Below are 23668 nucleotides of genomic sequence, written 5' to 3' on the forward strand. Positions count from 1 at the left end.
CAATGAGTTGGCTCTTTGCACCAGGTAGCTAAAGTATTGGAGCTTCAACTTCAGCATCAGTCCTTCCAATGAACGTTCTCAATTGATTTCCTTCACGATAGACTGGTTTGACCTTGTGAGAAGACTCTTGCAAGCACTCTTGGAGTCAGCACTCCAATTCAAAAGCATCAGGTCTTTGGTGCTCAGCCTTCTTTATGGTCCAAATCTCACATCCATACATGACTACTGAAAAAACCATAGCTTTAACTATATGGACCTTTGTTGGCAAAGTGATGTCTCTGCTTTTTAATAGGCTAAGTTTGTCATAGCTTTTCTTCCAAGGAGCAAGCATTTTTTAATTTCGTGGCTGCAGTCTCTGTCTGCATTGATTTTAGAGCCCAAGAAAATAAAATCTGTAAAACTCACATTCATTCAAAAACCTATACACAAATTTTCATAGTAGTTTTATTCATAAATAAAAAAGTGGAATCAGCTCAGATGTCCTTTGACAGGTAAATGGTTAAACTTCAATAACTTGCAATGTGACTTTGCAATCAAAAGGGATGAACTATGGCCTTACAACATGGGCAAATCTCCAGGGAATACACTGAGCAGAAAAAAAGCTAATCCCTAAAGATTATATACTGTATAATTCAACTTATTATTGAAATTATAGGATTTAAGAAATAGAAGACATTAGTAATTGCCAGGGCTTGGGGTTAGGGGTACAGGGAAAGGATGTAGGAAGGATATTGTCTGTTTATAAAAGGGCAACATGAGAGATTCTTACAGCTTTTAGACTTGGTAGATACACAAACATACACAACTGATAAAACTGTATAGAACTTAATATATACATAGACATACACATACATGTAACAGTAGGGGGATTCCCTTTTCAGCAGCTCCTGACAGCTGGAGAATACCTTATAGACAAGCAAGATATTCCTAGTTGGCATGTGTATCAAATTTAGACCTATTCTCAGCGCCATCCAACTCCACCATCAACTTATCAGTCCTCTTCTATTCCACAACATTCAGTGGGTTGCTAATCAGGGCAGGCTCAGTTTTACTGAGGTGCTCAAGAGACTCTGAGACATCTTTTCCCACAGTGAGCCTTAATGTCTTGAGCTCTAAGTCTCATGTCAGTTGAGGCACCAATAGATACAGCTCTGAAGAGATCTCTTCCAGTGCAGGACCCACCTGAAGAGTGGGATTTCCGTGAAGGTCAAAGATCTCTCTGACAAAGAACTCAGGAACAGGTACGGTGAATTTCGACTCATACTTCTTGTCATTTAAAAAAAGAGGCAGGGGAAAAGGTCTGCAGAGGTCAAATGAGTGTTAACTTAATAAGCTCACAGGCCTCTCCTTTACTCTCCCGAACTCTTGGCCAGCTTGGCTTCTCTCTTGCCATATATGTTTCTTAAAGCTCCCTATATGATTCTGATGTGCAACCAGATATGGGAACTACTGGTATAGGTCTTAAAAAAAAAATAAACTTTTACAATTATATAACTTCTCAAACGAAAGTTACATTTCCTTTTTATTAGCCATCTTTCAAGCTAAATTACATTTTACTTATTACATGATACACAACCACTGAACCAGTTTCAAAAATGACAAAATTCATACTTCAATTTATTCAGTCAGGAAACATGAAAAATAAATAATGAAGGTCCTTTTCCTCTACTTCTTCTCTATTCTCTAAACTTATGTTTAAACTTGATAGATATTTTGTAACACTAAAGTTATGGCTTTTTTAAAAGCATTGTATTACTGCTTTTAAAGATAATGATTATAAATGCAACTAATCTGAAAAAACAGGAAATAAACACTTTCACCTGTTGGTTTCTAGTTCATTATCTCCTTCATCATAAAGATGATAATGCTATAGAAATTAATGTTTGGGTATAAATTACAGATACAATTTTAACATTTTCCATAATCCTGAGACATTTTTCAGTATTATATATCAAAAATCAATTCCAAATACATCTGTACATATATAAAAATACATTTACAAACAAGAATGGGAAAAATTCTAAATACTAGGTCATTACTCAGAAGGTGAGTTGGCACTATGAAGAGACTTTGATTCCTTTATCAGGATATTCTTCCACATCCGAGGAAAACATCAACTCTGGGAGAGAAAATGAACAAATCATACTTAAAATGATTTCCCAGCATCTCAAAAAGTTTTATAACTTACTAATGAACAGTCTTAAAATACTGACATATTATAGAATTATAATTCTTTATGTTATAAATTATTATTATAAATTCTTTATATAATTCTTATTATATCATATAATATAATTCTTACTTGAGTACAAGTAAGATTTCTTGATAGTGAACTCTGAGTTTTAAAAGATGAGCTATTGACAAACATACAAGTTTTGCATTTTGAGATGTACAAGTTTTTAATGCATTGTAACTCCTGAAAAATAAAATATATACAATAGAGACAATATAATAACTCATACCAGGAAGTTTAAAACACTTAGAGAATCCAGGATCATTAAACGGCTAAAGAAGTCTAATTCTATAGTGATCATGATAAGCTAAAATATAGGACACAGCCATAGAGGAGGACCTGGAACTAAGATTAGGTGTGTGCCAGGAAAGTTTAAATATGTGACCCCATTTAATCACCATGAACTCCCTTTAAGTGAGAATTATCTTCCCATTTTATATTTCCTTTTTTTTTTGTCCATATGGAAATGCTATTTGACTCACATAACCCTAAAAGAGAGCAGGATTCTGGAAATATAAGTAACATATACTTTATGATTAAGATTGAATACTGCATAAGCCAGCTGAATTAGCTTCAATCCCAGTGGAGAATGTTATTAACTGGCATTTCGACATTTCAACTATCACTAAGCATAGTCCCATAATTTACTAAAATACCAATAAATATTAAAAAAAGAAAACCTTAGGAATTTAGTAAAATAAAGTCCCCTGATGTAAACATTAGATGGAAAAAAAAACTTTGAATGATGAAAAACTACACCAAGTTAAAGAAAAACTGCAAACTACCTAAAGCCTAAGAAGATTTTTTAAAATATTTTAAATATATCTAAAAGGAATAATTAGTGAATAACACAAGAAAAGGTACATTCATGAATGAAAACACACAAGATTACATTTTTTGTCTTGGTTTTTACAAATGGAAATGTTGGAAAGATTCTCAGTTTCAAGATTTCTGAGACACAGGCTGTAATCAGTTGATCGAATTGTGGTTAAATGCTTTGTTTAACAAATCAAGAATGAAATAATAGCCAAAGTCCAGAAAACAGCAAAGAGATTCAAGGGTGAAACTGTGGAACATCTACCAGGAAACACAACTTACAATACAAATACTAAGCTGTTCTCAGAGCAATGCTGAAAGACGAGCAGTTTACAAATGTGATCCTTCTTCAGGTGTTCCAAAAAGGGTCTGAGGACTACAGATTAGTAAATCTCACTTTACTCTGGGCACTTTAAAGATTGCTAAACACTTCATTAGACAATGAAGGGTTAAGAATTTGTGCCAGGTAGAGGAGGAGGTAAGGGTAAATTCACCTGAATATGTGTCTAGCAGAGGCTAACAGATGAAGCATATGATTAATTTCAAATTTATGGGCTTCCCGAGAGGCTCAGCAGTAAAGAATCTGCCTGCAATGCAGGAAGCACAGCAGGAGCTGCAGGTTCAATCCCTGGGTCGGGAAGATCCCCTGGAGGAGGAAATGGCAACCCACTCCAGTACTCTTGCTGGGAAAAGCCCATGGACAGAGGAGACTGGAGGGCTATAGTCTATAGGTTCGCAAAGGGTCAGACACGACTTAGTGACTGAGCAGCAAGAGATACTTTGATCAGAAAGAGACTAAGAGAAAGGAAGAGCAAAGACTTTCTATAAAATACCTGAAAGGGTCCAAGAAAAGAAATATCTCCAAAATATGTGGAAACCCTCATTAAGTGCTCCAAGACTCCAGCTCTCCTACACACGCCTCTGTTTTTTGCAGCATTCAGTTTCACCACTTTATTGTTATACTTCTTGGGTTATTTTAAATGCATCTTTGTTATTGAAATGTTATAATACTATAAAGTATAAATGACATAATGCTATATCCATTAAAAGAAGATTTATGAAGTCATTATAGAAGATTTTATGATGTACTTATACTATTTTTTTCTTTAATACCTTCACTAAGATCCATGCCTGGCCTGTAAGACAAAAAAAGCCAAGATAACCCAACCAGAACGGCCACCACCAGATTCACCACAATCCATGGCTGAAGAACCTGCTCCTCAATTCCTTCTGCCCTAGAGGTACAGAAATACTCATCAGAAATGTCTTCATTGTGATCCATATATCCAGATATATCTATTTTGTAAATTTTAAAAAAAATTAGCCATCCTTATCTAGAGGAGTAACAAGCATAAAATAAAACTTCCCTATGAAATACACTATATATATCATGAGAATTTTAAAACCATAACTTAAAAGATTTAAAACATTGCTTACAAAACATTTCATTAAAAATGCAAGAGTATATAACAATAGTTATCCATTAACCAGTGGAATAGGGGGTTTTTTTGGCCACAATTGTAGAAACAAAAACAAGGCCCTCATTACTATCTTGAAAAAACAAGAATAGCACCATTCCTCCCGCTGTTTCTATTATTACGATCAACAATTACAAGTGCTACTATGAATCCTTACCAGAGGCTACCGTTAACAGAAGAAGGTGTGTAAAGGTGGATTCTGTCACTCGTCATTTGTTGACTCAGAGATAATACAAGAGCAGTAAAGTACACTGAGAAAAGACAAATGAATTACTAATCCTGTACTTTTAACAACCCAGTTTGTTTGGAATTTATAAATAACTTTAAGGTCAAAAATAATCTGAGCTTTGGGAAATGATGACACAAAAAATTTTCATTTGGTCAATTTCAATAGGCTGGATAGTCTTACATTATTTTTCAATATAGGTAGAGAAGGGTCTTTAGATACTCACTATTTTATCATTAGACTGACAAGAATCTAGAAGATCATTTAAGAAATTAAATGATTCAAGGTCTTAAAATTAGTTTTATTAACATTCTCATAATTAGAACAAAATTTACTCCAAATTACCAAAAAGGTAAAAAAAAATAGTATTTGTTACTAAAATGCCCTATCAGCCTTATTTGTTTAATGTCAAGTAGAAAACACAAAAGTTAAATATTAAGTAATACAGAACAATAAACTTTAAAAAGTTAGATAACCTCTACTGAAAAATAATTCTAAACCTCCACTGAAAAATAATTCTATCAAAATTATACCTACCATAGTTTAATTACAAATTCCACTGAATATTGATATGAAATGTTTAGAAGTAGCAATAATATAAAATCATTTAAAAAATAAAATTATACTTTTTTTCTGATTCAAATTTACACAGTTATCAAATTATTTACTTACAGAAAGATGCTAAAGCTCTTGGATCCAGAGCAAGAAAATTTCGGATTGCTACTGACGTTTTAGCAAAGTCAATCCTAGAAAATACAAAAGCCTCTTGTCACAGTGTAGTTGTAAACATATTACAAAACTGTACAAAACTGTAGTCTCTAGGCAACAGTTTCTTCTCTATTTTAATGCTACCACATGTACTGTCTAGTATGAAGCTTTAAGTAGCTACAGTTTATACTTAACACATACAAAAGAATCTTATTTACAAAGGCCACATAAAACATTTAACTAAAAGACTATTTTAGTCATTATTCCTTTAGCATTAAGAAGAAACAAATTTGATCAGCTATTTCATTAGATTCTACTTCCTTTTATTACTCATATTGAGTGACAAGCTGTTGTTTTCTTAGTGGGTTAAATTGTGTTCCTAAAAAGACATATTGAACTTCTAAACCCTGGAACCTGTGAATGTGACCCTATTTGGAAATAGAATCTTTACTGATGCAGTCAACTTAAGATGAGGCCATTACAAGGGGCCTAATCCAATAAGACTGGTGTCTTTATAAGAAGAGACACAGATCCATGAACACACAGGTAAGACTGTCATCTGATAATTGAGGGAGAGGCTAGAGTAATGCATCTACAAGCCAAGGAACACCAAGGACTGCCAGAAACCACTGGAAGCTAAGAAACAGGCAAGAATAGACTCTCCATGGATCCCTCTAAAATGGAACCAACATTGCCAACAACTTGGTTTTAGACTTTCAGATTCCAAAACTGTGAGAGAACACATTCCTGTTGTTTCAAGCCACCCAGTTTGTGGTACTTTTGTTACAGCAGTCCTGCTGCTGCTGCTGCTGCTGCTAAGTCGCTTCAGTCGTGTCCGACTCTGTGCGACCCCGTAGACGGCAGCCCACCAGGCTCCCCCGTCCCTGGGATTCTCCAAGCAAGAACACTGGAGTGGGTTGCCATTTCCTTCTCCAATGCACAAAAGTGAAAAGTGAAAGTGAAGTCGCTCAGTCGTGTACGACTCTTCGCAACCCCATGGACTGTAGCCCACCAGGCTCCTCCGTCCATGGGATTTTCCAGGCAAGAGTACTGGAGTGGGGTGCCATTGCCGTCTCCATTTGTACAGCAGTATAGCCAATTAATAATGTTGTGATAGTTTCAGGTGAATAGAGAAGGGACCCAGCCATACATATACATGTATCCATCCTCCCCCAAACCCCCCTCCCATCCAGGCTGCCACATAACACTGTGCAAAGTTCCAGGGTCTATACAATAGGTCCCTGTTGGTTATAGATACAGCAGTGTGTATGTTTGGGACTTTTTGAGTTGATTATATTTGGATGAAATTTTGGATTTAGAGTTGATGCTGGAACGGGTTAAGACTTTGGGGTATGTTTTTGCTCACAATTGTCCCATCTCCTCCCCTCAAAAAGAACAGAAACAGAATGGCTCTTTAAAAAGTCAAAATAATATTAATATCCTGTAATTCTATTTTGAAAATGTCATAGTTTGTCAGGGACACATTTTGCTCAACACTTCCTTCCGAAGAAAGTTAGAGGGGCCTACAGTCACAACAGTCTTACCTGTCAAAGGCTGAAACTGTACTCAGAGCCAAAAGCAAGTAGAGAAGACTCTGGAATGGATATGCTAATGTCTTGTATTGTTGCAGAAGGTTTGAGAGGTCAGAAAGCTCATCTCCTGCCAGAACATAGATCACAACAATGTTCCACACAGCACAGCCAGCCAGGAAGCCATGGGAGAAGACACCAATCATCCTGAATGGAAAACGGTTTTGTTAACATACACGAAAGACTAAAGCAAAAAGCTCATTCTTCAAATCTCTTCATGTGTAAGAATAAAGTTCAACATTTCACAGAAACAAGCTTTTCTTTTCTCTATACTAACAGGCAGATCATTTAAATCTAATTGAATGTTTGAAAACTATATCCACCCACCATTTTAAGCTGTCAATTTTTTAACATTATTGAACAATCAATTCTTAAAAAAAAAAAATTGTGGAACATTAGTCTTTAGAAAAGTCCAACAAAATCAGTCACCGGAAAGCCCGATGCACCAACAGTGCAACATCTCTGGTCGTCCAGGAAGGTTTCATGTCCATTGACACATCGATCTTTTCTGTGGTCTTAATCAACTCTGCACGATCAGCAGCCTGGAATCGCCCTAAGAACACAACACACAATTAAAAACAACTCACAACAGAGAACCCTGGTGATCTTTCTTGTTATTCCACATTTAAGAACCCTCAGGTTGAGACTGAAATTTTACAGTTTTCTTGTCTTAAAATTCTCCCTGATTCGGCTCCTATTTCAGAAGCCTCTTTTCTCTCAGTTGCTAAAAACATACAATGTTTTAATCTTGAAGAGAAGTAAATGATGTCCATGTAATTTCTTCTCAACCCAAAACAGATGTTAAAGTAGCAGTCTTGGAAATCAATGTATTTAATGAAATACAATGAACTTGTAATTCAGAATGAAGTCTGGAAACCTTTAACATGATATAGTCTAAAACATTCTAATTTAGAGATTTTTACAAGTATCAAAGTGTAAATCCTACCACTATAAAGGTAAGTCAATATTTGAAAACACTTCAAATTTCTCAGGCAAAGATGCCAGCATATGTAGTATGGTGTTCTGTGGTGACAGAAAAGAAACAGATTGTTTCATACACTGGTCTTAAGATTCCCATGGAAACCATCAGTTCAAAGGTCAGAACTCAATACTGTGAGCAGAGCTTTATGCTTCTACTGCACACAAGGAGGCTCCTTCTCATTCATCAGCCAATCTACAAATGGACCTCAGGAAACTGGAAAGGTTCCATTATCTTTGAAAAACCTGGCTGTCAGACACTTTGGAGAAGGAAAGACAAAAGTGGGATACCTAATGTTCCCAAAGAAAAAGCAACTGCTGGGCAAATCACTGGTACATTTCATGGTCAGTTACTTTACTAAGGGAAGTTTCTGTGCTACAGGAAGCAAGAATAAAAATGAGGATTGAGTGATATTGCTTGAAAATCAGTTCAGTTCATTCAGTCATTCAGTCGTGTCCGACTCTGCGACCCCATGAGGCCAGCACACCAAGCCTCCCTGTCCATCACCAACTCCCAGAGTCCACTCAAACCCATGTCCATTGTGTTGGTGATGCCATCCAACCGTCTCATCCTGTCATCCCCTTCTCCTCCTGCCCTCAATCTTTCCCAGCATCAGGGTCTTTTCAAATAAGTCAGCTCTCCGCATCAGATGGCCAAAGTATTGGAGTTTCAGCTTCAACATCAGGCCCTCCAGTGCTTGAAAATAGACTGAAGCAAATTAAATGGCCACACGGTATACTAGTCCTGCTGCTTGCTGCGTGCATGCTCAGTCGTGTCTGCAACCCCATGGACTGCAGCCTGCCAGGCTCCTCCAACAGCCCTTAACTAGAAGTCATAAAACTTTGGTTCGAGTCCCTATTCTGTACTAATCAACTGTGAGACCCTGGGTGAGTCCGCCTCTCTGGGTCACAGGTTTCTCACTGGCCAACAAAGCCAAGATCCCTTAAGTGGGCTCTTAAGGAATCAGAATTCTAAAACAATTTACGCAAAATCTAAGTTGTAAATTTTAAGGGTTAACGTTTATGTTTTAGATGAGTTCTTTAGGCTGCATGTTCACAGCATATCCATGGGACTAATATATGGTTCTGATCATGCTTTCAGTAGGTTTTTCTTAAACACCACAGATGTAGTGTTATAACCAATGTGTGCTATATACAATGTCAGAACTATTTTTCTAAAAGAAAATATAGCTATAATGTTGTATTCCTCATTTAATATGGCAATACTCTCATGTATTTTCTCTTATTTATTTTTAATGATAGTATTTATATCATTACTTGCTCCACCACCAATATCACTACCAATTGCAGAAAACTGGTAAAAGTACAACAGAGAATAAAGAAATGGGTGGGGGGAGAGGGAGGTTTTTTAAATTACCAATCATCTCATAACCTAGAAACAACCAGCATTAACATTTTAGCATATTTTCTTCTAGTCTTTTGTCCTATGCATTTCTCTATAGTTCAAATCTAACTACAAGTATGTATGTTTGCTTTTCATTAGCATCTTAACATGAAGTGAAAAGTTCTCCCTAAACATTATTTTTAGTGGTGCAGAAGATTTCATTGTATAGATATGCCATAAACTGTCTGAAATCACTCCCCTTGTTTTTTGATCTCATTAATAATATGATGGTTTTTTCCAGATTTTTGCTCTCATTAATAACAATATGATTAGCTTTATGTTTTTCCAGTTTTTTGCTCTCATTAATAACAATATGATGATTAGCTTTATGTATAAATTTTTATCCACATTTTTACTTATTTCCTTAATTCAGATTTCCAGAAGTATAATTCCTAGGTCAAAGGATATCCTTGTATAATTCTTAAAGGGTTCATGTTCCAAAATAAGGACCTACTTACTGCTTTTTTCCACAAACACTTTGCCTACAGGCTGGCTAATGCCCGTGGGTGCAGTGAATACAGACTGTTGTTCTGGACTACTTTGCTCGTCAGTAATTATGTCTTCATCTTCAACTCCTAGTTCATTGGCATAATGTAATTCCGCTGGCTGGGTTTTCCTGTAATCAAGGAGAATGTAAGAAAAATGGATGATTTCTGACCTTTTATAGACCCAAATAAGGAGGTTCTTGTGAGTCTAATGGAAAGAACCCTGGATTTGGAGTCAGGAAATTTGGTTTTTACTCAAATGGATCAGTTATTAACTGTTATGTACAGCAAGTCACTTACATTTCTGTGGACCTCAGTTTTCTCATCTGGAAAATGAAGTGACTGAACTAGATTTGAAAGGTTCTTTATAGACTTAAAAGTATATGATTCTATATAGATACTGATCACTATGTTGTAGAGTCATTTCCAAATATGAACAACAACGTTATATAACTTCCAGTATACTCCTTTAGAGTCTACCATTCTATCTTACCTGGGACTTAATTTCCTATGAAATAAACATTTTATGTATTGTTAGAATAATCATAATTTTAATTCTATTAATATGAGAAAATAAATAATAGCCTACCTTATTATACTGCTACTGCTAAGTCAATTTAGGCATGTCCAACTCTATGCAACCCCATAGATGGCAGCCCACCAGGCTCCCCTGTCCCTGGGATTCTCCAAGCAAGAACACTGGAGTGGGTTGCCATTTCCTTCTCCAATGCATGAAAGTGATATCACCTTTAATTTTTAATATCTTTAATAGGTAATGTTTTTACTACTTATATAAAATCTTCTATTTGTGTTCCTCTTCTTTAGATACAGCTCCTAAATATTTTATTTATTTAAATATAATATTTTACTTTTCTCAGTGGGCTTACTCTTTTCAAAGTTATTCTTAGATTAGTTTAACTAATACCTTTGTAATACTACTTATGCGAGAGAACACAACTGCAAGCATTTAATAAGACTTAGAAGCTGCTTTTTGGGAGCTCCAAATTAAGCATCAGGGTATATCTGCAGAATATTTAGAAGGACAAATAAATCCTTACTTCGTCTTCCTTCGAGGTTTCTGAATAACTGGCTCCTCATCTGGCTCCACATTGATACCATTTTCATTTGGTAATAAAGATGGACTAGCTGTCTTCTTCTGGGTCAAGGTAGTCTCCAATTCTGAAAATAAAGCAGATTAAGTTTTTAAATAACTATGATGCAAAAAAGAAAAGTAGCATGTAAGATTTCTGTAAGACAAAAGAACTTTAAGAATTCTAATTGGCCCCCAATTTTTTTCACCACCTTATTAATCTTTAATTTTTAAAATTTTACACCTCTAAACATTCAACAGAAAATTTGAAATCATGATGCCAAACAACATGAAAAAAGAAAAATTAAGTCATCCAACATTGAGGGTATGTCAGAGCTCCAAGATTACCTCCAAGTTCTATGATTCTCTCAATGGACTCACAAGTCATTTACACTCACAGTTATGGTTTATTACAGGAAAAAGACACAAAAATCAGAAGAAGGAAAAAGCTCATGGAACAAAGTCCCAAAGAAACCAAGTCCAAGTTTCCAAGAGTCCTCTATCAGTGAAGTCACACAGGATGGTGCTAACTCTTCCAGCAACAAGTTGTGATGATATACATGTTCCTTGCTCTTTCCAGGGAAGCTCATCAGTCACTTAGCAGCCAGGAATTTTACTGGGGAGTGATCACAGAGGTACCTCCTGCCAAACACATACCAAAATTCTAGACTCCCAGAAGAAAAGCAGGTGCTCAGCATAAATCTCACTGTTTGCATAAGTGCACAGTGAGCCATCCTGACAGTTTATAGAGAAAGCTTTGTATCAGTGTAGACAACTGTTGCATAGGAAGCTGGAATGTTAGGTTCATGAATCAAGGTAAATTGGAAGTGGTCAAACAGGAGATGGCAAGAGTGAACATTGACATTTTAGGAATCGTGATCTAAAACAGACTGAAATGGGTGAATTTAACTCAGATGACCATTATATCTACTACTGTGGGCAGGAATCCCTTAAAAGAAAAGGAATAGCCATCATGGTCAACAAAAGAGTCCAAAATGCAGTATCTGAATGCAATCTCAAAAACGATGGAATTATCTCTATTCGTTTCCAAGGCAAATCATTCAATATCACAGTAATCCAAGTCTATGCCCCAACCAGCAATGCTGAAGAAGCTGAAGTTGAACGGTTCTATGAATATCTACAAGACCTTTTAGAACTAACACCCAAAAGAGATGTCCTTTTCATTATATGGGCCTGGAATGCAAAAGTAGGAAGTCAAGAAACACCTGAAGTAACAGGCAAATTTGGCCTTGGAGTACAAAACGAAGCAGGTCAAAGGCTAACAGAGTTTTGCTAAGAGAACACACTGGTCATAGCCAACATCTTCTTCCAACAACACACAAGAAGACTCTACAAATGGACATGACCAGATGGTCAATACCAAAATCAGACTGATTATATTCTTTGCAGCCAAGACGGAGAAGCTCTATACAGTCAGCAAAAACAAGACCAGGAGCTGACTGTGGCTCAGATCATGAACTCCCTATTGCCAAATTCAGGCAATAAACTGAAGAAAGTAGGGAAAACAACTAGACCATTCAGGTATGACCTAAATCAAATCCCTTACGATTATACAGTGGAAGTGAAAAATAGATTCAAGGGAATAGATCTGATAGAGTGCCTAAAGAACTACAGACTGAGGTTCGTGACATTGTACACGAGGCGTTGATCAAGACGATCCCCAAGAAAAAGAAATGCAAAAAGGCAAAATGGTTGTCTGATGAGGGCTTACAAATAGCTGAGAAAAGAAGAGAAGCTAAAGCAAAGGAGAAAAAGAAAGATATAAGCATCTGAAGGTAGAGTTCCAAAGAATAGCAAGGAGAGATAAGAAAGTCTTCCTCAGTTATCAATGTAAAGAATAGAGGAAAACAATAGAATGGGTAAGACTAGAGATCTCTTCAAGAAAATTAGGACATACCAAGGGAATATTTCATGCAATGATGGGCACAATAAAGGACACAAATGGTATGGACCTAACAGAAGCAGAAGATATTAAGAAGAGGTGGCAAGAATACACAGAAGAACTATACAAAAAAGATCTTCATGATCCAGATAATCACGATGGTGTGATCACTCACCTAGACATCCTGGAATGTGAAGTCAAGTGGGCCTTAGGAAGCATCACAACGAACAAAGCTAGTAGGTGATTGAATTCCAGTTGAGCCATTTCAAATCCTGAAAGATGGTATTATGAAAGGGCTGCATTCAATATGTCAGCAAATTTGGAAAACTCAGCAGTGGCAACAGGACTGGAAAAAGTCAATTTTCATTCCAATCCCAAAGAAAGGCAATGCCAAACAATGTTCAAAGTACCACACAATTACACTCATCTCACACACTAGTAAAGTAATGCTCAAAATTCTGCAAGCCAGGCTTCAACAGTACGTGAACCATGAACTTCCAGATGTTCAAGCTGGATTTAGAAAAGGCAGAGGAACCAGAGATCAAATTGCCAACATCCACTAGATCATCAAAAAAGCAAGAGAGTTCCAGAAAAACATCTAATTCTGCTTTATGCCAAAGCCTTTGACTGTGTGGATCACAACAAACTATGGAAAATTCTGAAAGAGATGGGAATACCAGACCACCTGACCTGCCTCTTGAGAAATACGTATGCAGGTCAAGAAGCAACAGTTAGAACTGGACATGGAACAACAGACTGGTTCCAAATTGAGCAAGGAGTATGTCAAATCTGCATACTGTCACTCTGCCTATTTAACTTATATGCAGAGTACATCATGAGAAATGCCAGGCTAGATGAAGCACAAGCTGGAATCAAGATTGCCGGGAGAAATATCAATAACCTCAGATATGCAGATCATACCACCCTTATGGCAGAAAGTGAAGAAGAACTAAAGAGCCTCTTGATTTAAGTGAAGAGGAGAGTGAAAAGGTTGGCTTAAAGCTCAACATTCAGAAAACTAAGATCATGGCATCCGGTCCCATCACTTCAGATCAGATCAGATCAGATCAGTTGCTCAGTCGTGTCCGACTCTTTACGACCCCATGAATCGCAGCACGCCAGGCCTCCCTGTCCATCACCAACTCCCGGAGTTCACTCAGACTCATGTCCATTGCTTCATGGCATGGCAAATGGGGAAATAATGGAAACAGTGACAGACTTTATTTTTGGGGGCTCCAAAATCACTGCAGATGGTGACTGCAGCCATGAAATTAAAAGATGTTTGCTCCTTGGGAGAAAAGTTATGACCAACCTAGACAGCATATTAAAAAGCAGAGACATTACTTTGCCAACAAAAGTCCGTTTAGTCAAAGCTATGATTTTTCCAGTAGTCATGTATGGATGTGAGAATTGAACTATAAAGAAAGCTGAACACCAAAGAATTGATGCTTTTGAACTGTGGTATTGGAGAAGACTCTTGAGAGTCGCTTGGACTGAAAGGAGATCCAACCAGTCCATCCTAAAGGAAATCAGTCCTGAATATTCATTGGAAGGACTGATGCTGAACCTGAAACTCCAATACTTTGGCCACCTGATGTGAAGAATTGACTCATTTGAAAAGACCCTGATGCTGGGAAAGATTAAAGGCCCTGATGCTGGAGGAGAAGGGGATGACAGAGGATGAGATGGTTGGATGGCATCACTGACTTGGTGGACATGAGTTTGAGTAAGCTCTGGGAGTTGGAGATGGACAGGGAAGCCTGGCGTGCTGCAGTCCATCAGGTTTCAAAGAGTCGGACACAACTGAGCAACTGAACTGAACTAAGAAAACTGTTTACCTGCCAAGTTCCCAGATTCCAGTCAAGCGGCCCTACAGCAAGTAGGCCTGTCCAGTCCTGCTGAGTTAACTCTTTTCTAAACACAAAGCATTAAATTCAGGCAAGTCAATAGAGCCTTCTAACCCACTAGCAACTCTTCCTATCTGGAAATACAGGAAATGGCTCCCTGGAATGCCCACAAAGACCCTAGAAATCTATTTTTAAAAGCACTTACAGCCTGGGCTGGAAATAGAAGCAGTACAGGCAACCACAGATGTGCTGGACAAAATAAAAATGAAACAAACATGTGGGAAGCTAGGCCTGTCGTGGCAGGTGCATTCTAGAATGGCAGTAAAGGTACTCTTTGGCCCAGGACTTAGTTGGGATCTTAATTTTCTAAAAACTATCACTTCTATAAATAAATTTGCTCCTGAATTATAAAGCTAGGTATTATGGTATCCATCTTGATTTTCAACTTTGTACCCTAACTGAATTACTGAGACAGTAGTTTTATATGTACCACAGCTTTCTTATCCATTCATCTGCTGATGGACATCTAGGTTGCTTCCATGTCCTGGCTATTATAAACATATACACAATGGAGTATTACTCAGTCATTAAAAAGAATACATTTGAATCAGTTCTAATGAGGTGGATGAAACTGGAGCCTATTATACAGAGTGAAGTAAGCCAGAAGGAAAAACATAAATACAGTATACAACGCATATATATGGAATTTAGAAAGATGGTAACAATAACCCGGTGTACGAGACAGCAAAAGAGACACTGATGTATAGAACAGTCTTATGGACTCTGTGGGAGAGGGAGAGGGTGGGAAGATTTGGGAGAATGACATTGAAACATGTAAAATATCATGTAAGAAACGAGATGCCAGTCCAGGTTCGATGCACGATACTGGATGCTTGGGGCTAGTGCACTGGGACGACCCAGAGGGATGGTAGGGGAGGGAGGAGGGAGGAGGGTTCAGGATGGGGAACACATGTATACCTGTGGCGGATTCATTTTGATATTTGGCAAAACTAATACAATTATGTAAAGTTTAAAAATAAAATTAAATTAAATTAAAAAAAATAAAAATAAATCAAAGGAAATAAACTGTTGGTAAAACTGTCTGAGGATCATTTCTGTCTCTTTTTCTCTCTTCTGCCCTCTACTTCTCCTCTTACTGCCCCCCGGCACTGTGGTATCCCACTTCAACTTGCCTCTCAAAACTGTGTTCCATTCTCCTGGCTTTTCTAGTTCCTGCTCTCTACTCCTGTAATCTCTTCATCTAATAAGAATCTATTGTTTTCTAAGAAAACAAAGAAATAGTCTTGGGAACTATTTTGTAATTAAACATTCATTGGGGCTAATGTTAATGGGAGAAAGCTAATCTTACAATCTTTGTTCCTTCCTTTTTTTTACTCTAATAAAATCTATTGTCATTTTCTAATTATTATAAAAGTTACACATACAATATATGAAAATTTAGTAAACATAAAGAAAGAAAATTTTTAAAAATCATCCCTAATTCTGCCTTCTAAAAATCTTACCACTGTTGACACTTTGCTATATCCTTCCATTCTTTTTACTGTATGTGTGTGTATGTACATATGTTCTGGATTGAATTGTCTCTCCTGAAAGATATACGCAAGTCCTAATCCCCAATACCTGTGAATGAGACTTTAGAAATAGGGTCTTTGCAGATGTGATCAAGTTAATATGAGGTTATGCTGGATTAGGATGGGCCCTAAATTCAATGGCTGGTGTCCTTATAAGAAAAGCCAAAGTTGGACACAGAAACACAGGGAAAAATGTGAAGATGGGGGCACAGAATGGAGTTATGCTGTTACAAGCCAAGGAATGCCAAGAACTACAAACAACCACCAGAATCTGGAAGAGGCTAGGGTAGATTCTTTCCTACAAACTTTGGAGGAAACATGGCCCTGTGGACACCTTGATTTTGGACTTCTAGCCTCCAGAACTGTCAAGAGACTAAATGCCCATTGTCCATTGGAAGGCATGCCGAGATCTAAACTTTCTATTTTGCTTCTGAAATTGCATCCCTTCTCTCATAATCTGTACATATATTCCCTCATAGCTCAGTTGGTGGTGGCTTCCCTGATGGCTCAGAGGGTAAAAGCATCTGCTTGCAATGTGGGAGACCCAGGTTTGATCCCCGGGTTGGGAAGATCCCCTGGAGAAAGAAATGGCAACCCACTCCAGTACTCTTGCCTGGAAAATCCCATGGATGGAGAAGCCTGATAGGCTACAGTCCATGGGGTTGCGAAGAGCCGGACACAACTGAGCAACTTCACTTTCACTTTTCAGCTCAGTTGGTAAAGAATCTGCCTGCAATGCAGGAGACCCCAATTCGATACCTGGGTTGGGAAGATCCCCTGGAGAAGGGATAGGCTACCCACTCTAGTATCTGATCTGGAGAATTCCATGGACTGGATAGTCCATGGGGTCACAAGGAGTCGGACACCACTAAGCAACTTTCACTTCACTTCACAATCAAAAGAGATCCTGTTAAATATTCCTGACTTAACCCTCTGGAGTTACCCTAGCAATAAAAATTTTAAGCAAAAACAAACAAACAAACAAACAAAAACTGGATATGAGTGGGGAAAAATAGAAATAGACAGGTTTTTAATCATATCCCTCAAACCACAACTGTTGTCACAACCTAACCTTGGTTTCTTTACATACCAAGAGGTAGCCTTGTTTTCTTCTGCCTCCGTTGAACAGGAGCTTCTTGATGTTCTATGGAGTCTTTGGTTGGTGGCTCGCTGCCCTCAGGTGGCCTGTGAACAGCAGTCTGAACAAGACCTTCCGAAGAAGCACTAGCTACAGAGATACAGAGTAGGGGGAAATGGGGATAACTTGAGCAGAGACTACCAGCTCTCAAAAATATGGGGAAAGGGGAACTGGAACGTTTCCTATCTAATATCCTCTTCTCTCACAGAACTAATTGTGCCCCAAGTCTTGATTTCCTCCCCACTTACCTGTAACTTTGGGCTTCAAGTTGAAAAAACAAAGAAATGAGGGAACAAGGAAGACTGAGGAAGAAAGAAACCTGGGGACTAGAAAGAAGAACAAAAGATGGGGAGGAGGAAAATCGCTTCTGAACTTTCAAAAAAGTGAAAACATGATAGAAACTGTCACCATAGGGAACTTTCTTATGCCTTGAGGATTATCAGCCTCTAAATATCAACAGTTTAGTCCTTCATTTATAAATTAACACATGATAAATTCATCATGGATAACTGGAGTTAACAGAGAACTTATAAATCTCTCCCCTCATTAAATCTTTGAACAGATTTTGACACATTTTGGCAGATCTGAATTCTGCTTCATACATTCCCTTGCCAGTTTCTTCACAAAAGAATACAAATGAGTGAACAAATGAACAGATCTATCAGTATCTTGGTATTATCAATAGTGTTCAATGAAATAGAAACTAAAATAAGCTACTTTTTGTCCACTAGGTTAACAAAAAAAAAATTTTTAAGTTGATATTTTCCAGCGTTCCTTAGCAAATGTGACACTCAAACTCTGTTGCTGGTACGAAGATAACTAAAGCTCTGTTAAAGGCAATTTAGTAGAAACATATTAATAATGCACAGGTCCTTTCATCAGTTTCACTGCTAGCAATCCATGTTATAGAAATATCTCTTCTTCCCCATCATCCACTATTTTATGTAGAAGAATTGCAAACTGTTGGAGTGAAAAATTTGAAATAACCTAATCGAACAACAACTTTAATAAAAGCCAGCAATACATCCCTTTGTCAAGAGCACTGATTTTTTTTTTCTTTTTCACAAGAAAAATAGTTGGTAGCTGGGATAGAGCTATACCTCTGTTCCTACAACTCACTCTTTATTACATTCTTCACCAGTGACCTTTTTAAGTCCATAGGTAAGACATGTCTGTACTTAATTGTGAGTACACTTTTAGAGCCTAGTATTTCAGCGAGTATCTTTGTGAATCTAAGTCTCTCTGCCTCTTTTCTTTTTGTTCCATGTCTGTATATTTTTCTGTATACATCCATCTCCATTTTTCTCTTTTCTTACACCCACCATCTATTTATTAGGCAATGATAAGCTAATATAAGTTTCCAACCAGGTATAAGGTAGGACCAGCTATGAGCTTTAGGACATTCATCCAGCAGTGGTGGACAGGACAAAGTGGGGTGGAAGGAAGCTAGAGGTACAGAGCAATGTTGGAGGCAACCCCCGTACCTCAGGTGAGAGGAGGAAAGGTGCTAGACTAACCAGTGGAGATGGCAGCAGGAAAAATACATTAAAACTACTATACAAAAAGCAAGCTTGAGCTTCCCTGGTGGTCTAGTGGTTAAGAACCTATCTCGCAATGCAGGGAACATGGGTTCAATCCCTGGTCCAGGGGATTGTGTCTCTAAATCCAGTATCTTGTTCAAGGGTCTGGAACTGATCACAGCTTAAGACAACTTACGTTATCTGGGGATAAAAGACCTCAAAGAGTCCAAGAAAGTTGTGGAAGTTAAGATTGGGGGCAGCACTACCCTTTATTCCACAAATGTTTCTAGATACTCCTCAGCCTGCCCATTGCCTTATCCCTCATTACCATCAAGAATCCCACTGCTTCAGAGTGAACTTGATCCTATCTTTAATAAAGCAGTGACTTGGGACTGTTAGGGCCTTGCCTCTCCCTGATCTGTGATGTTTATCATGTCCGAGGTCCTGGAAAAACTTGTGATCCCACAGAACAAAGAACAACTTCTTACCAAGCGGGGTTTTCGTTCTGGGCTTCTTTTTCTTAGGACGACTAAGTGGAATATCATCTATAAAAGAGAAAGAACACCAGAAAAGGCTGCCTAAAAGTCAATGCATGGAAAAGTCAAAAGGGAACTTTTAGTGGGGAAGACCTTTCCCTTCTCTTCCCTGGGTCCAGTCAACTTCTATACATTAGGGGAAGAAGGTGAGAAATTGACAAAGTTAAAGGAAGCCCAGAATGTAATACAGGTAGCTCACAGCTGGTCAGTAAAGTTATAAACTGTGACAGAAAGTGGGCTCATCAAATATTCATCTGATCCCCTACATTTCCCAGCCCCTTTGCACTGGGGCCTATGACTGGTTCTGACCAGGCTGTGAGCAGAAGTGTTCTGTGCCATTTGGGGGCCAAGACATTGAAAGAGCCAGTGAGTAACCCTCCAGCTTCCTCATCCCTTGCTGTGGCAACTGAGGGGGCCTCACGTTAAGATGGTAGAACTGCAGCATGGAAGTAGCTGAGATCACTGCATCATTAGTGAAGAGGGAGAGGAAGGTAACTTTCCTGGATTGCTCCTATGATGGACTTTGCATTAACCAGAAAAACCCCTTATGATATTAAGTAACTGTGATTTGGGGGTTAGTGTGATGTAACCCAGTCTATCCTGATGAAATGAGACAAAAGAAGATGTAGTCCCTATCACAGAACTATATGCAAGACAACAGTTATATTCTAGGTGACTCCATTCAGGGATGAATGTTTTTTAACTTTTAAGGTCAAATATCAACCACATAACTAGTGTCACATAGTATCAGCCATCCTTTAAAAATGGCAGTCATAGGAGATTAATATGATTTAAAAAATTGTGACATTATATACTATTCAGATTCAAGTTTAAGGGAAAATTAAGGGGGAAAAAACTAACTTTCAAACATCAAATACTGTATTTAGAAAATTTTACATTAACAGAAAACTAACTCACCTTGAATAGCACTTTACATGACACCACCAAATTTAATCAGGACAGAGACAAAAAGAGAAACTCTATTAATTAGAAATCTATTAAACTGTCAGATTGTAAATTGACTTATATCATTACAAATTTAAAATAAAATTAGCTTTCACAGAAAATAAGCTAATTTACAAACTAGCTTATTATTTATAAGTAATAAGCTGTTTAATAAGACTAACAAAATAACCCCAATATTTTCTGAACCTACATATACATACTCCCTGTCTATTAATAAAGTGGGTTAAACAGATTAAGGACTCTCATGTTGTCACTGATTAAAATCAGCTTAAACTCTGAGGAAACTATTCTCACAAACAAAAGAGGATCAGAATTCTGATCAACAAATCACTAAAACATTCAGAACAGACACAGTATACGAATATGTGGACATTCAGTCTTTGAAACAGAATGTTTAATTACAACTGTTATCTTAATGATTCAAGGATTTTTCATCTTTAAGCTTGAGGAAGTCTTTTCTGAATTATTATAATTGTGCAATGCTATGCTATGCTATGCTAAGTCACTTCCGTCGTGTCCGACTCTGTGCGACCCCATAGACGGCAGCCCACCAGGCTCCCCCGTCCCTGGGATTCTCCAGGCAAGAACACTGGAGTGGGCTGCCATTTCCTTCTCCAATGCATGAAAGCGAAAAGTGAAAATGAAGTCGCTCAGTCGTGTCCGACTCTTAGCGACCCCATGGATTGCAGCCTACCAGGCTCCTCCGTCCATGGGATTTTCCAAGCAAGAGTAGTGCAGTGGGGTGCCATTGCCTTCTTCGAATTGTGCAACGGTACTAGTCAAATTTTTTCACTTTGTTTATTTTGCATTTTTAAAACTAGATAATAAAATTACTGTAAATTATTTTTACCTTGGCACAGGTGGAAGGGCTCGTGGAGGACGCTATGGGAAAAAGAAAACTGCTTGTAAGTGAAGGCCTGGGAGCATCTTTACTTCACGTATTTTAAACTTTTGATAACCCTGTTCATCAAATGAAACCCAAGAGATACAGATGAGAATCAGATGGGCAATTTTAATTTTTTCTATCACTTCTAAATTTCACATAAAATTCCTTCCTTCCTATATTCCTATCTTCAGGCCAGGCACTGTTCTAAGCATTAGAGATACATTAATAAACAGAACCGAGAGATCCTTGCCTTATGCAAAGTACATCCTAATGGTTAAATATTAGAAGATAACATTAGGCATATATATTTTTATATATATGATGAAGAATGCTGCTTTAGTTAGGAAAAGTCTCTCTGAGGTATTTGAACTGAGACCTGAATAAGAAAGGAGCCAAAGGGGAGCAAATACAAAATATTTTACTGGAGGTTGGGCTTGGAGAGTTTCAGATAAAAGAAGGCCAATAAAGGTGAAGCACCATTATCAAGGCATGGGAAAATTAATTAGGAAGACCAACAGAAAGAACTGAGATTTTGCTTTAATTCAATGGGAAGCCAATGGAGGTTTTAAGTCACAGAGTAAAATACTAACATTTATATAGTAACATTTTAAAAATGTTACTAACACAACACAGTAACCTTTTAAAAAATATACTCTGAATACAATGTGAAACACCCAATTTAGGGCAGAAAGAAAAAAATTCTAAATGTACTATAAATTTTCTACTTTACATGAACAAGAAAAGTGTTCACAACATTAATTGGCTATAGGCCAATATAAAATAACACACGTTTTAAGAAGTGCTTGCAGGTCACAGAAATTACAGTAAGTAGCACTCTGGAATCTTTCAAAATAAAATACTAACAAATATGTCTAGTAATCAGTTTAATATTCCAAGTATCTCAAGTTGCTTGCAGAAGACATTGATTTTGAAGGGTTAAATTTTAAACAACTCATTGCTTGTTCCACAACTGTCCCATTCAGCTATCCATTCGTTCAAAAAAGTGTGTTAATAAAAATGCTACAAGACTAAGACATCGCCGGCTGTCTTAGCACTATCCAGTAGCCAAAACTGAACTGGCAAAGGATGGGTACTGTTCCATCAGTCTACAAAACGGTATTGTTCTAAAGATGCTAACCAAAGACTCAGTTCAGACGACAACTCATTTCAAAAGTCCCGCAAAAATGACGTGTCATCCATCCAGAAACTCAACCTCTATGTTCCTCAAAAGTAGAAAGTCTCATCTGAACTGAAAGTAACTAAGGCTCGCTTACCACCTGCTTCTTCCCCATTGCGTCTAAAGCTTGGCTCTCCGGCGGCTGCCGGCTCCCAGGCGCGGGTAACTCACACCCCGCCGGGGTTCACACCCGCCTCGCTGCCGCGCGCGCAGGCGCAATGCGTCATCAAGCTGCGCCGCACAGGTCGTTCTGATCCCCAGCCTCCACGCAGCAGGGTGGGAGCGAGGGGGAGCACAGAGACCCGGTGTGGCTTTTCCGGGCTACACTTGCGGCGGGCGTTGGAGTCGGAACCCCGGGAGGGGAGACTCCGGCGGATGCGCAGTAGCAATCACGATTTTCCCCGTGGTCTCCCAAGTGGTTGCAGTGATTTGTTCGAGAGAAGACCAGGATTAAAAGTCCCTGCTGGCAAACAAATCTCTTTCCTGGGCAGCTAAAACGCTCCCTGGGAGGAGTCGATAAGGGCCTGGCTGGCAACCCCCGCACCCGCAGGGGCGGGGTCTAAGCGAGTGAGGCGTCGTCATGGCAACACCCTCACTCAGACCCCCCACCCCCACCCCCGGCCCCCCGGAAACTTCACGCCTGGCTCTCCGCCCGGCTTTTGGAGTTCGGGTCCGGCCCTGGGAAGAACTTCTAGCCCCCGCTCCCAATCCCTCTCCTGTGACCACCGAAGGGGCGGAGGCGCGAGCTTCCAGACTGGGGTTCGCCCCTTCTTGTCTCCAGCAGGTCGGTATCGGCCCCGCCCCAGAGGCTGCGGCCGCGTTAAGGCAGCGGCTGACAAGCCCTTCACCGCTCACCCGGTGGTCCTCTTCCACCCCGAGCCTGGAGTCGGCCCTCATGGCGTTGTGCCCGCCTGGGCTCCCTCGGCGCAAGTGCTGCCGGCGGGAGCCTGGTTCCCCGCAACCCTGCAGCCTTCGGGACCAGCGGAAGGCGGGGGCTCTGCGGAGCCGGACTAGGCCGCCGCCCCCGGGCCAGGTCTCCGCCCGCCTCCGCTTTGGCAGCCTTCGCGTTCCGAGGCTTCGGGGTTGAGAGACGCA

General features: G+C 38.8%; 1 protein-coding gene across 3 annotated transcripts; it reads right to left on the reverse strand.

Annotated features, from left to right (window-relative positions):
* Positions 1 to 428: 428 nt before the first annotated feature.
* Positions 429 to 23562, reverse strand: TMEM237 (transmembrane protein 237). Of its 3 annotated transcripts, XM_027564393.1 has the most exons (14): positions 22671 to 23157; positions 21361 to 21392; positions 20463 to 20473; positions 19497 to 19553; positions 17737 to 17814; positions 17441 to 17578; positions 10977 to 11097; positions 9892 to 10049; positions 7480 to 7603; positions 7006 to 7197; positions 5426 to 5499; positions 4685 to 4778; positions 4163 to 4284; positions 431 to 2119 (listed from the first exon to the last, which is right to left on the reverse strand). In XM_027564393.1, exons 1-14 carry the CDS (start codon positions 22686 to 22688, stop codon positions 2058 to 2060), a joined length of 1281 nt encoding a protein of 426 aa, XP_027420194.1. In that variant the 5' UTR covers positions 22689 to 23157; the 3' UTR covers positions 431 to 2057. The 3 variants fall into 3 exon arrangements, with proteins under 3 accessions (XP_027420207.1, XP_027420194.1, XP_027420197.1); XM_027564406.1 differs by lacking the exon at positions 17737 to 17814 and having other exon boundaries at positions 429 to 2119; positions 22671 to 23155; XM_027564396.1 differs by lacking the exons at positions 17737 to 17814; positions 22671 to 23157 and adding an exon at positions 23429 to 23562.
* Positions 23563 to 23668: the final 106 nt, after the last annotated feature.

This window comes from Bos indicus x Bos taurus, chromosome 2 (assembly GCF_003369695.1).
Source record: "Bos indicus x Bos taurus breed Angus x Brahman F1 hybrid chromosome 2, Bos_hybrid_MaternalHap_v2.0, whole genome shotgun sequence".
NCBI classification, from domain to species: domain Eukaryota; kingdom Metazoa; phylum Chordata; class Mammalia; order Artiodactyla; family Bovidae; genus Bos; species Bos indicus x Bos taurus.